The sequence below is a fragment of the Silene latifolia genome, chromosome 9 (genome assembly GCF_048544455.1).
Source record: "Silene latifolia isolate original U9 population chromosome 9, ASM4854445v1, whole genome shotgun sequence".
Classification (NCBI taxonomy): domain Eukaryota; kingdom Viridiplantae; phylum Streptophyta; class Magnoliopsida; order Caryophyllales; family Caryophyllaceae; genus Silene; species Silene latifolia.
In genome coordinates, this window is record NC_133534.1 from 13,585,235 (window position 1) to 13,598,228 (window position 12,994).

At 35.7% G+C, this 12,994-nt stretch overlaps 1 protein-coding gene across 2 annotated transcripts; it reads left to right on the forward strand.

Moving 5' to 3' along the window:
• Positions 1-1,844: 1,844 nt before the first annotated feature.
• Positions 1,845-12,918, forward strand: LOC141599135 (histone-lysine N-methyltransferase, H3 lysine-9 specific SUVH4-like). 2 transcript variants are annotated; one of them, XM_074419059.1, is made up of 16 exons: positions 1,845-2,265; positions 3,155-3,551; positions 4,051-4,095; positions 4,183-4,245; positions 4,370-4,424; positions 4,536-4,645; positions 5,216-5,392; positions 5,490-5,588; positions 7,634-7,732; positions 9,160-9,209; positions 9,301-9,389; positions 10,145-10,304; positions 10,390-10,495; positions 10,576-10,758; positions 11,262-11,492; positions 12,492-12,918. In XM_074419059.1, exons 2-16 carry the CDS (start codon positions 3,162-3,164, stop codon positions 12,603-12,605), a joined length of 1,971 nt encoding a protein of 656 aa, XP_074275160.1. In that variant the 5' UTR covers positions 1,845-2,265; positions 3,155-3,161; the 3' UTR covers positions 12,606-12,918. The 2 variants fall into 2 exon arrangements, with proteins under 2 accessions (XP_074275160.1, XP_074275161.1); XM_074419060.1 differs by having other exon boundaries at positions 1,923-2,265; positions 4,189-4,245.
• The last annotated feature ends 76 nt before the right edge of the window (positions 12,919-12,994 follow it).

Here is a 12,994-nt window from a genome sequence, read left to right on the forward strand (position 1 = left end):
GCCGGCGATGGTAGTAGTCTTACCCCTACATTTTGGAGGTCGAGCTGTTGAGGGTGATAGACATGGGTGGTCTTGGCCTTTGGTGGTGGTTGGTTGGTGGTTGAGTATAAAATGAGAGGTTGCTTAATACAGTAGTATTTTTTTATTATTTATTCATACCAAACACCTATGATCATTTAAGGGAATCCAATTCTATTCCTCTTATAACCCTTTCCTGATTGCATTCTCTTTCCCTTTCCCGAACCAAACACCCCCTCATTTTCTTCCACATGTTATTGTACTTGTTGATTTTGTCTATTATCTAGACTAAAATGAGTATGAGGGCATTAGTAATAGACAAACCCCAAATGAGGTTTGTCTAGTGCCACATCACTCAAAACACAAACCTCTCTAACAACAAACCTCAATACAACAATACACAAATTTCTTAAATATAGACAAACCTCATAAAAGTATACTACATGGAGTCCACTATCATTGACAACAAAAAACACAAACCTGTATACAAAATTGTAATTATTCTCATCTACGAACCTCAACCCCCATTCACAACAATATAGAAATTTGTCAACAAACTTCTAAAAAGTACACAAATCTTTGTTGACAAACCTCTATTGTTGATGCCCTAGAAATAAATATCCCGTAACTATTAACTACGTAGTTGCTCATTCATGTACGAGTTTTACTTATTCAAGAACTTTTTTTCATTATTTTTCCATACTATGCCCTTTGCCTAATTCTCTCTAATTCTCCTAAGTCTCTCTTCTCTAATTCTCTCCCTCTCAAAATTAATTAAATTCTACAAAATTAATTAAATCCGTCAAATTACACAATTATGGATACTAATTCTCGTATCGATCAAGTAATAAGTCTAATTCTTAATTTTATTAATTATATTATATCAAATTAAGAAATTGATTTACCCTAATTAAATAAGAGTTTGTTTAAACCGTTGTCGTTATTGGTTGAAATTACATGGGAGCAGAGATTTTTAGTTAAATTCAGAAAAAGATTACCTAGCCAATCAAATGCTATGAGATGATAATCCTTTTATAGTAAAGGAATAACTTTGCGTATAAGTAGGCCTGTTACTTTGTAGCATTGCCCTGTCAAAACTGCACTTCTTTTTGATACAAATGCATTTTCTGATTCTTAAAATAGAAGATGACGAACTAGCCTTTGACGGTGCAGCTTGCGGTGATGCTTGACCGGATCTCATTGACGGTTGTGGATGGTGAATCAAGGAGAATTGAATATAGAGAGAGAAAATTGAAAATTTGAGGGAATGAAATAAAAGGGGTAAAATGGTCATTTTCGTCCATGAAGAAGTAAAACCTGTCCATGAATGAGTACCGCCCATTAACTAACCCATCTCAAAATGAAAATACTTCGTAATTAACTATTGTATGAAGGTTGTATAATTTGACAATCTAATCATAATTACTAGTTTTAAACCCGTACAAAATTGCATGAGTATGTATTTGGACCAGTATTACTGTTTTTTGATGTATATTTGTTTTTGCATTTCTATTGCACGGGTTGTAAGACGGAATTTATCGCATGTTTGAATCTGAAGAAATAAATACATTGCACACTCACGGGTCCCACCATAACATGAATTTAAAAAAAAAAAAAAAAAACTGCATTGATGACGTGACGCGTTAAGAATTGAGTATTGTCTTTTGTATTAATATAGATAAGATTATTACTCATGCATTCGTTTCAATAAACTAACTTAATATTCCGTATCTAATCTGAAAAACACTAATTTCTTTCCTATATCTCCCAAAATCATCAATTTAAATCAATTCATCAATGTTCAAGATCTTCCAAATTATCACCATGTATCATCACCACCTAACAAACCGATTCGAATATATGCTCTTTAGTGTTTACATACTCAAAAATCAAAACGCAGCTTTACCAGTCAGTATTACCGCTACCCAATCCTACGCTTGATCTCCAATAAAATTGGGGTTTTCTTACAATTTGGGCGCAATTTTATCCATTAAAAAAACAAATTTAGGGCGAAAAATTTGGCGTCGTTTCAAATTCCGCGCCTACTTTTGTCCTTGTTCTCTTCATTTCCCCCATTTTCCCTCTTTCTCTCTCTAACATCGGGAAAGCTGCTGCTGCACTTACTCCCTTGCTTCCCCACAATTTCTCTCTCTTCCAATTTCCCTCGTTTTTTCCGAAACCCTAATTATTTCATCTCGATTTTTCCGATTATTACCTCACAATTTCATCATCATCGCCTTCATTTCTGTATGTTTCTTCATTTACATTTCTCGCACGCATTTCTCAGGTGTTAATTAGTGTTGATTGTGTTTGTTTTGTGAATGTAGGTAATTTTTGTCTAAACGAAAAATTCTGATTTTCGCTGGTTATTTTACAGTTAATTTTGATTAATTTTTCCATTTTTTTTTTTTTTCGTTTTTAGTTGGAATTTCATTAGTAAAGTAGCACTGTTGATTTATAGATGATCGGTTTGCTGCATTGTGTGTGATTGCGTAAGATTTTTCGTTGTTTTATCGGTTTTATGAATACCGATACTTGTTGAGTTGCTGTGGTTGGATTGCGTAAGATTTTTTCGCGAACAAATGTTTCTATATTCGCATGCAAGCTGACTCTAGTTCTGCTAGGTTTATCGTACAAATGTTTCTATTTCGCGGTTTTAGCAAACTGCGATTCGCCTCATTGTAGTTGCTAGTAGTTTTAATATGTTTGTATGCTGTTGCTTTTGGTAGATTTTGTACTAGCTTGGAATGTAGGTGCTTTTTTTTACTAATGTAATAGAGGCATTGAGGCCGAAATAAGAGGAATTGCAAAGGTTGAGGTGGTCGTGGAAGGAGGAAGCGGAGGAAGAGTAACTATCCCTTCAGGGGTAATTGTTAGCCGTTACTCTCCTTGGGTAATTGATGTTCCTACATAACAAATAAGGCCTTTAACCACCATTACTTTGTGTTTATATTTTCATTTTCCGTGGCCTTCATTTCTTAGCGAGCTCATGTCTTGTCAAACTCTACATTGATTGTCATTTTCTGTGTAGCTATGATTGCACTGAGTGTGACGAGTAGTTAGTAATTCTTATACCTGCACACATTACTATGATATGCTGGGGATAAATTTGAAATTATGCCCTATTTCTGGACAGGTTGACGATGACGAATGCTAATGGAGAAGTACATTTAGAGAATATGGAGTTGGAGGATAGTGGGAGTAGGAGAAGGAGTGCACGCACAAAAGGCAAGAAAGTAAGCTATAATGAAAAGATAATTATGTCAACTTGTGGTGGGACGCCTCCAAAGAAGAAGCAGACTAAACAGCAGCACTCAAAAAAGTCAAAGCCGGCAGCTGTAGCTGCATCAACGGTATCAGAGGAGATGGTTACAAGCATTTTGAATGGGACAACAAAGGAAGGGGGTGGTTTGTTAGGGTTAGGGTTTCAGCTGGAAGAGGTTGATGCTGGAAATTTGGCGGAGAAGAGTGATAATCTGAAAGTGAAAGAGACTTTGAGAGCTTTCAACAGCTACTACCTTCACTTCATTCAGGTTTACAACTTCTACAGCTGGTATATTATGTATTTATGCCCTATATTACTTGGACTCGGGCACATGAGTCACATACACACATGTTAAACTTGCGGTGACCCAAATATTAAGACACAGGGACTTTGCTTTAAAATGAGGAGACTACAGGAACACGTTCTAACTTCTAAGTCATTAATTTAATTAGAATATTTAACTATTCTGTGTTTTAAGTGAAGTGAAATTGAGAGACATATACAATAGAAGGCTTAAAATAGTCAAAATCATACTATATGCTTCGTATACAGGCCTTCTGCTCTTGTCATATAAGACTGCCACGCTGTTCTCTTTTGGGAGAAGGTTTAGATTGGTACATGTCTTATAATACTAAATACCTATATCTAGTGTCGTATGATCATGTAGTGAAATGTCTTAGTAACACATAAGTACATAATCACAATCATTTGGAGTATTTACTGTAATTATTTAGTAAGTTGTGGTTCGCTGCTCCTGTTGGTTGTAGGAGGAAGAGAAGAGATGCAAAAGTGTGGAAAAGAAAGCTAAAAAGGTTTACTGCTTGCTTTAAATTATTTGCAAATTTCTGATATTCTAAATACTTAACTAACTTTGGTATTTATGCTTATGCCTTTCGAAGAAACAGAATGGAGAAATTATCAAATCACCTCATAAGCGCCCAGACTTGAAGGCAATCTCAAAGGTAATATGAATTCTATAATTAAAATAGGGTATCTATTCATTCAAGTTATCTTTGTTATTCTTTTGGGACACGAAGAAGTTTAAAAACTACCCAGCATTTGAATCTTTAAATGTTAATATTGCAGATGAACGCAACTGGTAGAGTACTATATCCTGAAAAGCAGTTTGGTGCTATTCCTGGTAAATTGTGTTTGTTGTTTAAGTTTTCGTTTTCGTTTTCGTTTTTTCTGTTAAGTAAATGGTACTCTGGTTGACATGCAGATGTTTTATGCAACTAATTTATCCTTGCAGGTGTTGATGTTGGTCACCAATTTTTCTCCAGAGCTGAAATGGTTGCTGTTGGTTTTCATAGCCATTGGTTGAATGGTATTGATTACATGGGCCAGAAATATTGCACAGGGGTAACTAGTTTGCTATCTTGGCAACTTTTAATTTTCATGTATTGTGATATTAAGTTCTGATGCGATTAGTATATCAGAGATTAAAACAACTACTGTACAAGACAATCAGATTAGAGCCAATGTTTTTGGTTTTAAATATTGTTGATAAATTGCCTGATCAAGTGTAGTAATAGGATTACAGAGTACTTGAAGAAAACATTGAGGTATAAAGTATAATCCGAACCCAATTGAGGTGGAACATGCCGAGCTCGACTTGTTGATTTTAAAAGTTTTTTAATTTTTTTAATTTATACCCCAATTCTTGGTATTAAATGCAATTTATGTTTTCTTGATAGATTTGATTTAAGTTTATTAGATAATCATACTGCAGTCAGACTTACAGTCAAATTCATGCAGTGGTGTTGTGAGTTAAAGCGTGTTTCCTAAAAAGTTATTTCTTTCAACTAGGTAGATTTGATTTAGTATATTAACCAGGCATACTTCAGTAAGACTAGGTAGTATTTACTGCTGCTGTTCGATCTTGTTAAAGGGGTCACTAAAGACGCTTCATTTTGCAACCTAATTTTGCAGAAGCTCAGCGAGTATACATTTCCTCTTGCTGTCGCCGTTGTAATGTCCGGGCAATATGAAGACGATCTTGATAATTCTGAGGATGTCATTTACACCGGTCAAGGGGGAAATAATTTACTAGGTGACAAAAAACAAATTGGAGATCAGAAAATGGAAAGGGGTAACTTAGCCCTGAAGGTGTGGTTGTTAATCTTATAAACATGTAACCTTTTGCTTGCACATGACTATATGCTCATAATTTTTATGATTTCATGTATCACATTTTTTATTGCAGAATTCAATGCTAGCAAAACTTCCTGTTCGGGTAATCAGGGGTCATAATTCAAAAAGCTCATATGTGGGAAGAGTTTACACTTACGATGGCCTCTACAGAGTAAGACCCTCCCAAAGCCTCTCTGAAATATATTTTGTTTTGGAGGCTTTTTCTGGCTTAACTATTTATTTATTAGTTCGTGCTTAGACTAGTTACGTTTCTTGTTTGTGTTTTGATACGTATGATAGTTTAAAAATTTGGCAAGGATTTGCTGTTATCCTCTCTGAGCTAAGTAGTAGACCTATGCACCTCACTGCAACAGTGATGCAGCTTAGCTATATTTTAGGCTCATTTGCATGTTGTTTTTGTAATTTTTTCAGTTGCATTGTAATCTTTTAAAAGTAGTATCTTGTTTATCGCTTCGGAAATTAAGCTTCCCAGAGTACATCACATTTTTTGAATGTTATTCTAAGTTAGGTTCATAAAATTTGGAGTTCTGATTTCAACTACAGTGTGAACTTCTTAAAGGGCTATAGTGTCAACTTCTCAAAGTGCCTTTGTTGTTTTCAAATTTAAAATGCTGTATTGAATACAAAGCAGAGTACGGATTGGGCTTGCCACATGAGTTTCCAATGTATGGTTCTGTAGTTGGACTTTGAGAAGGCATATTAAAAGATTAGTTAGGTATTTCTAAACTAGGTACTTGGGATAACGGGGTTTGATCCACGATTCCACGTTGGGGACGATGGATGAGAGGGTGTTTATCACATGTATATTTAGGTGCCTCTGGATAGATCTGTTAGGGAGTGGTCTACTTCTACCCAAGCTTTAGAAACGAGGATCCTTTATTGCAAAGTTTGATTTGTTTTACCGAGGTCTTCGAATTCTAGTATATATACCATTTCTGTACCCACTTGTGGTTGATATTTTGAGCATGATGACGGATGGAGCTACTACCTTTGGTGTTATTGAGTGGATTAAATGAGGAAGGAAGCTACTTCTTGCTTATCACATTCAATTTACTGGCGGTGTGATTTTGTTTCAATCAAGCGAGGGAGCATTTTTGAGAGGATCTGTACATTCTTTTCTCAGGCATGGAAATTGATTTGGCCACATGTGCGGTAGAAATTGCTTCTTTTGACAGGTGTTTGGTTCTTTATCTGCCGCTAACTTACCTGGGCATACCACTGTGAGGTGGTGGCTAGGAACCAAGAATAATTGGACTTTGGGAACCCCTTGATGCTATAAAGGTGAAGTGCATACGTGGTACGAGTAGCTTGGGAAGTAGAATTAGTGTTGTTTCTTATCCCTCCATCTTGCCACTATGATATATTTCCTTGTTGAAATTACCTGCCTGGGTTGCAGATTGGAAGAGGAAAAATCACGATAAATTACTTAAGATCCTGTTGTTAGTTGGGATGCTGTGTGTGTGTGTGTGCGCAAATCAAATTTGTTGCGTTTCAGTCGTCCAGTGAACTGAAGAGAGTTTTTAGGGTACTGGTGTCTTTTTTTTTCTTTCTATTAGAACTCGATTATTTGTTGAATCAAATAATTAGAAGTCGTTACAGTATACAAGTATCATGTGTAATGGATGTTACTTTTTGTTGGGGACCAATTATTTATTTACTTTCAAACGAATACATGCATAAGATATTATGATTATAAAAGGTGAGGAATGCGGAATTCTTGGAAGACGGGTGGAAAGCAGATTTTTGTTTTTGTTTTTTCTTTTTTTTTTTTGGGCGTGTGTGTGTGTCGTTTTTTCACCTGTATTTGTGATCTTTACAAAATGGCACAATCCCTGATTCAAGATGGGTGAAATGCCGAATTGTAAGACAATTAGAGGATGTTTGCAAAGGATTGCAATTTTACCTAAAAAGATTGCATTTATCATGGTTTCGTTGTAGTAATAGTTATCCTCTTGCTCCACCATTGCTTATGATAAGGAAATGAATTAGCTGTTGGGCAAACTTTCTATCCTAGGCGATGTTCATTTATCTGGAGAATGCTTATATTAGAGTTTGAAAAACTCATTGTTGTGGTCTTTTTTTCAATTGCAGATCTTTTAAACTTCTGAACAATTTTGTTTCCTCTGAACTTCATACGCCTATTATGAATTGGCTGATATTACATTAGTAAATGCAGAATCTTTATGATCTTGACAGGTAGTCAAATATTGGGCCGAAAAAGGAGTCTCTGGACACACAGTCTTCAAGTTTCAGCTGAAACGCCTTGAGGGGCAGCCTGAATTGACTACAAACCAGGTTTGTTTTATTGGTCTGCTCATTATTGGCCTGGGTACTCTGGTCAAAGATATTTTCTAATCTGCTTTTTATAATGAATGTACTGCTTTATTGAAGGGCACCATGTGAAAGCCATTTTTTGTCCTCGATTTTCTTTTAGAAACGATCCTCCTTTTCCATTTATGCTCAACAATTTTAATGAGGCTCTCATTTTTTTTGGCTCTTTTATTGTTCTTAATTTCTAACTGCTCCATGTCTCCGCGTAGTGAGCGATTCGAGTAACCCTGGCACTACATAAAACCTGCTTAAGGAAGATAGTATTCGGAGTTTCAAGAAAACCTTCTTTCAACAATGTTCTTAGCTGCATTTTTATGCTTTATGGGTTTTGTTGCACGTCCTTTGAAATCACCAGGCTCTAGTGAGAACTGGTGGAAAAGAAACCGGTGGTGTGTAGGCGGAATGTATTCTTTACGTCATGCTTAATCAACCAAACAACACTTGTGCCCATGACATCACATCAGTTTCTCGCACGCTTTTTACCCAAGGCATCATTGGCTGTGAGCCAACTGCCACTCACCTTGCTGCCAAGGGGAATGACATGTGACACTGTGTTTTGGTGATTTGGTGTGGTCGATTGAGCCTAGTTCTCCAGCTAGCTACATTACACTTGGCCCATGTAATTTTTGACTAATTTTGCCGACCCTATTTGAATATGTTCTCTAAAACACATCCATAGCTAGATGCAAAAGAAGTCTCACTATCCTTTAGAAGAAGAGTTTTTAAAATCTACCCAAACTTTTAAAACAAATGCATTGGAAAGGAGTGATGTTTTTCAGGCAGTCTAATTGTTTCCCTCTACTTTTTGTTCATTGTATTATTTAATTCTTTCTAAACATTTTCTAACTTTGTCACATCTAGAATCATCTTTTCTACTTCTGCAAATCTTCTTGCACTTATGATGCGATCTTTAATGTATAGAAGTCTGTCAAGATAGAATACAAGGAATCACTATTTTGTTTCCAATAGAGGGTTAAAATAATAACAAATACATGCCAGATATGTAATTATGTATGAAGGGGATACATTTGCACCAAACAGGATAACATAACCCTTACTGCTTTTCTTTTATGATGCCTGATGTTATTTCTAGACATGTGTTAATCTAGAACACCTAAAAATCATTTGTTGATTGAATTTAAAATAGCAGATAGGATCGTCAAGTCTGTAAGGAAATGTATATTTTCCATCTGCTTGCAAACTTTTGAATACTTAAAGTCAGGCATTTATTTTTGTAATTTTATATTAAGGTGCTTGATGTCCATGCCACAAAGGATTTTTTGGAAGTTGCATGTTTGCTGCTGCCTTCCACATTCCATAATTCACAAGTCTCTAGCTATAGACTGTGATGACATATATAAGGAATGCTGATCATTTTTTTCAATTGACAGGTTCAATACTTTAAGGGCCGAGTTCCTGATACTATTGCTGAAGTGCGAGGGTAATTGTTTCGTAGACGAATATTTTCTTGTCCAAATGCTTTTATGAGATATGTGATATCATTCTGTTTTTTTTTTTTTTGTTACTTGAAGGCTAGTCTGTGCTGATATTTCTGAGGGTCAGGAGGATATTCCCATTCCAGCAACTAATCTGGTTGACGATCCGCCTGTACCACCTACAGGTACACTACTTATGCTAACTTTTATAAATTCTCCGTTCTTTATTCTAGATGCCCATAATTCTGTCATTAGTGCCTAGAGTATAAATGTATGCAAGTAATGCAACTTCGTCAATACTTCTATCCTTCTAATTTACAAGAATTGATATGCCAGTATTTTTTAAGAGATCAAAGTAAGCAATGCCAATTTTGTTAATTGTTCATTGTGTACTTTTTAAGTTCAGAATTGAATTAGACAACTGGTTTAGAATAAGTGGGAGCTTCAGAAAAAGTTAAATACAATTGCACCTCTATTTAACTTCGTGAGTATATAAGTTATAAAATTGTACAGTCTCTATACTACTACGAATGAGAAGGAAAATTAACATAAAAAATGTGAGACGATAGAAGAGTGGAATAATGACTTTAATTAATGAGGTGTTATGAAGATAAACTTTCAAAGTCACAAATATTTGATGTATATGTTATGTTTCGCGCTAACATTCTCAAAAGTAATATCTTCGATAGATTTGTTCAAAACCCACTAACTTTTAATTAGCATCTAGTTTCAAATCGTTTTACCTAATTGAAAATTTGAAATTCGGCAATATAAGATTAATTTTTTATGTTGTGGAATTGTCTTTTAAAGTTTCAGTCTAGCACCTCTATCTTTGCCATCTCGGCATATAGCTATTCCTTCTGTTATTCAAGGATGTAGTTTTTTTTTAGTTTTTATGTGCTCCTATTCTCTTTGTTGAAATTGAAATAAAATATTTTAGGGTTCAAGTACATCAGATTTGTTAAAGTTGCTGATAATGTGAAGATTCCTGCTCCTACAATTGGTTGTGGTTGTACGGGAAGTTGTGTGGATCCAAAAATTTGTGCTTGTGCTCGGCTGAATGGTTCTGACTTTCCCTATGTTCAGAAAGATGGTGGAAGGTAGTGCATGAATGTGCTGATTGGTTTTACTAAAGTTGTTCCTGCTTTCATATGATATCGCAACTCTCGCATGTTTGCTCTTCAGGCTCATAGAGGCAAAAGCTGTGGTATTTGAATGTGGCCCAAAATGTGCATGTGGACCAGCTTGTGTTAACCGTACATCTCAAAAGGGGTTAAGATACCGCTTTGAGGTGATGTATTTAGCCAATCAATATCGCTTTGTTTGGTACTAGTTTAAATTGTTTACAATATTTCTGTTAACCTTTTTCAGGTTTTCCGTACCCCGAAGAAAGGCTGGGCGGTCAGATCTTGGGATTACATACCAGCTGGAGCTCCGATTTGCGAGTACATTGGGATCTTAAAGAAGTCAGATGATGCGGATAGCGTCTTGGAGAACAACTTTATATTTGACATAGACTGCTTGCAGACCATGAAGGGTCTTGATGGTAGAGAGGTAATGATCAGATCGTGTTGTCTTGAATAACTTTGTATGATTTTCTTTCAATTTCTAGGGCTTTTAAGATTAAAAAATATCTCGAGTGTTCCAAATGCTTCGAAGTGATGGTTCCTCTTTTGTTAATCTTTTAACTGTGTAAGTGAACTGTTGGAGAATTCTTTCTGATTATTGATGTTGTATTTTCTGGCTTCTGATTACTATATCATACTGGTCAACTACTGAGGATCTTAATTCCTTCTCTTTGCTCTTTTATTACCACTATGCTCAACTATACTCTGATCGCTTTGTAAAATTCTTCTTTACCTTTATGGATATATTTTGATTTTTGACCCACTATCTCCTGCAGTACGGGGGACAACCATGATTAGGGTGCGAAAACTGATTTTGTGATCATGATTAGTAATGATATTTCGTGCCATGGTTTTTACCATCGATCTACATTGGATGGTGTTGCTGGTTTGTTTGATTTTGATGGATTCAAACTTCTTGTTTGTTAACAGATGAGGTTAAGAGATGTGTCGATTCCATCGGAAGGTTTCTCGGAGAAGGAGAAGGTTTTTGCTGGAGCCCCTGAATTTTGCATCGACGCTGGATTGACAGGCAACGTTGCAAGGTTCATTAATCATAGCTGTGAGCCAAATTTGTTTGTCCAGTGTGTCCTGAGTTCTCACCATGATATCAAACTAGCAAGGGTGATGCTTTTTGCTGCCGACAACATTCCTCCTTTGCAAGTGAGTTGACAGATATTCAGCTTTGCTTACTTTTTCGTTAGTCAGTCATTTAGAATGTCCAATACGAAATGACATAACATCCAGGATTTAGGCTCTGTTTGGTAAAACTAACTAGCTGAAAACTAAAAAACTAACTGAAACCTGAAAAGGTAACTGATAAGGTTGCTGAAAATTAGGAACTGATAAGTTAACTGATTATATAAAAAAATGTTTGGCAAACTAACTGAATAGGTAGCTGATTTTGGTGAAATGACGTAAAAGGATATGATAATTATTTAATAGTATAGATTTAAGGGGTAAAAAAGGAAAATTAAATCAAATCATGTACCTTATCTCTCAAATGCCACTCTAGGTAGCTTATTTGGTTAAATAAGCTACTTGCCAAACACTTACAAAAAAATAAGCTACCTAAATTTTTTGTCAAATGAGCTACTTTGACTAAATCAGGTACCTGAAATGCCTTGCCAAACGGAGCTTTAAAGATTAGTTACAGTGCATGTGTTAACCAGGATAATAAGCTTTGGTTTGGGAATAGTAAAAGTCTTGTTTTTCTAGACAAGTTTGCTCTGTTTTGGTTCATACATTGGGGGCTGGGTCAAGTATTGTTACTGCAATGTGAAGATGAAAAACGGTTTGATTCAAAAGGCAGCGGAATAAACTATAGAGTGTGTGTGTGTGCACCATTTCAAACACGGCTTCCTTGATCCTACCCATAAATAGCCCCATAATGTGATTTCCTGTGTAGATTATGTTTTGTTCTGCGTTCCTTATACAGATTATAGAAACGGCACTCTTGGTCACCCTTGTGTGTGTCTAATTTAATTACTTCTTTAAATCCTGTATAATCTTGAGTAATGAAATTGCTTATATGATTACGAAGGAACTACGCTTTGAGTTTCACACTTTATCACTACGTTATATTGCCAAGTCAGCATTACTTGGAATATTCCATGGTCCTATACTCGTATCCTATAATTATTTTTATTGGTGTAATTGCAGGAGCTCACCTATGATTATGGATATGCTCTGGACAGCGTGATTGGACAAGACGGCAAGATCAAACAAATGACCTGCTATTGTGGCGCTCCTGGCTGTAGGAAGAGGCTCTTCTAGTCTTCTAGCCGGTAGGAATTGAATCAGGAACAATGACAAAATGAGTAAATATAATTTATATATGCTTAGAAGAGCAATTTTTTGGTCAAGGAAACGGTCACTAAAATACATTAGTAATTCATCAGACAAACAAAATGATGTTTCGTTGCAGTGGCTCTGTTCCGTTAAATATTTGGATGCGAAGGCAAGTATTGAGCTATGCTTGTAATTAAGGCATTAGTGACTTTAATGTAAATTTCGTTCACTTAACATTCGAAATATTATGGGATGCAACTATGCCTCATGGATGAGTGTATTCGCGGAAATAACAAAACCTCTAATGTTAGTTTAGTTTCTTTTGATGATTTTGTGAAATCATTGAATTCTCCTGGAAATACCGTACTGTTTCA

Excerpts from the sequence above, each read along its gene's own strand:
- LOC141599135 (XM_074419059.1), top strand. The coding sequence starts at position 3,162 with ATGACGAATGCTAATGGAGAAGTACATTTAGAGAATATGGAGTTGGAG. Across the intron at positions 3,552-4,050 it reads ACTACCTTCACTTCATTCAG|GAGGAAGAGAAGAGATGCAA; the intron begins GTTTACAACTTC and ends TGTTGGTTGTAG. Across the intron at positions 10,496-10,575 it reads GGTTAAGATACCGCTTTGAG|GTTTTCCGTACCCCGAAGAA; the intron begins GTGATGTATTTA and ends AACCTTTTTCAG.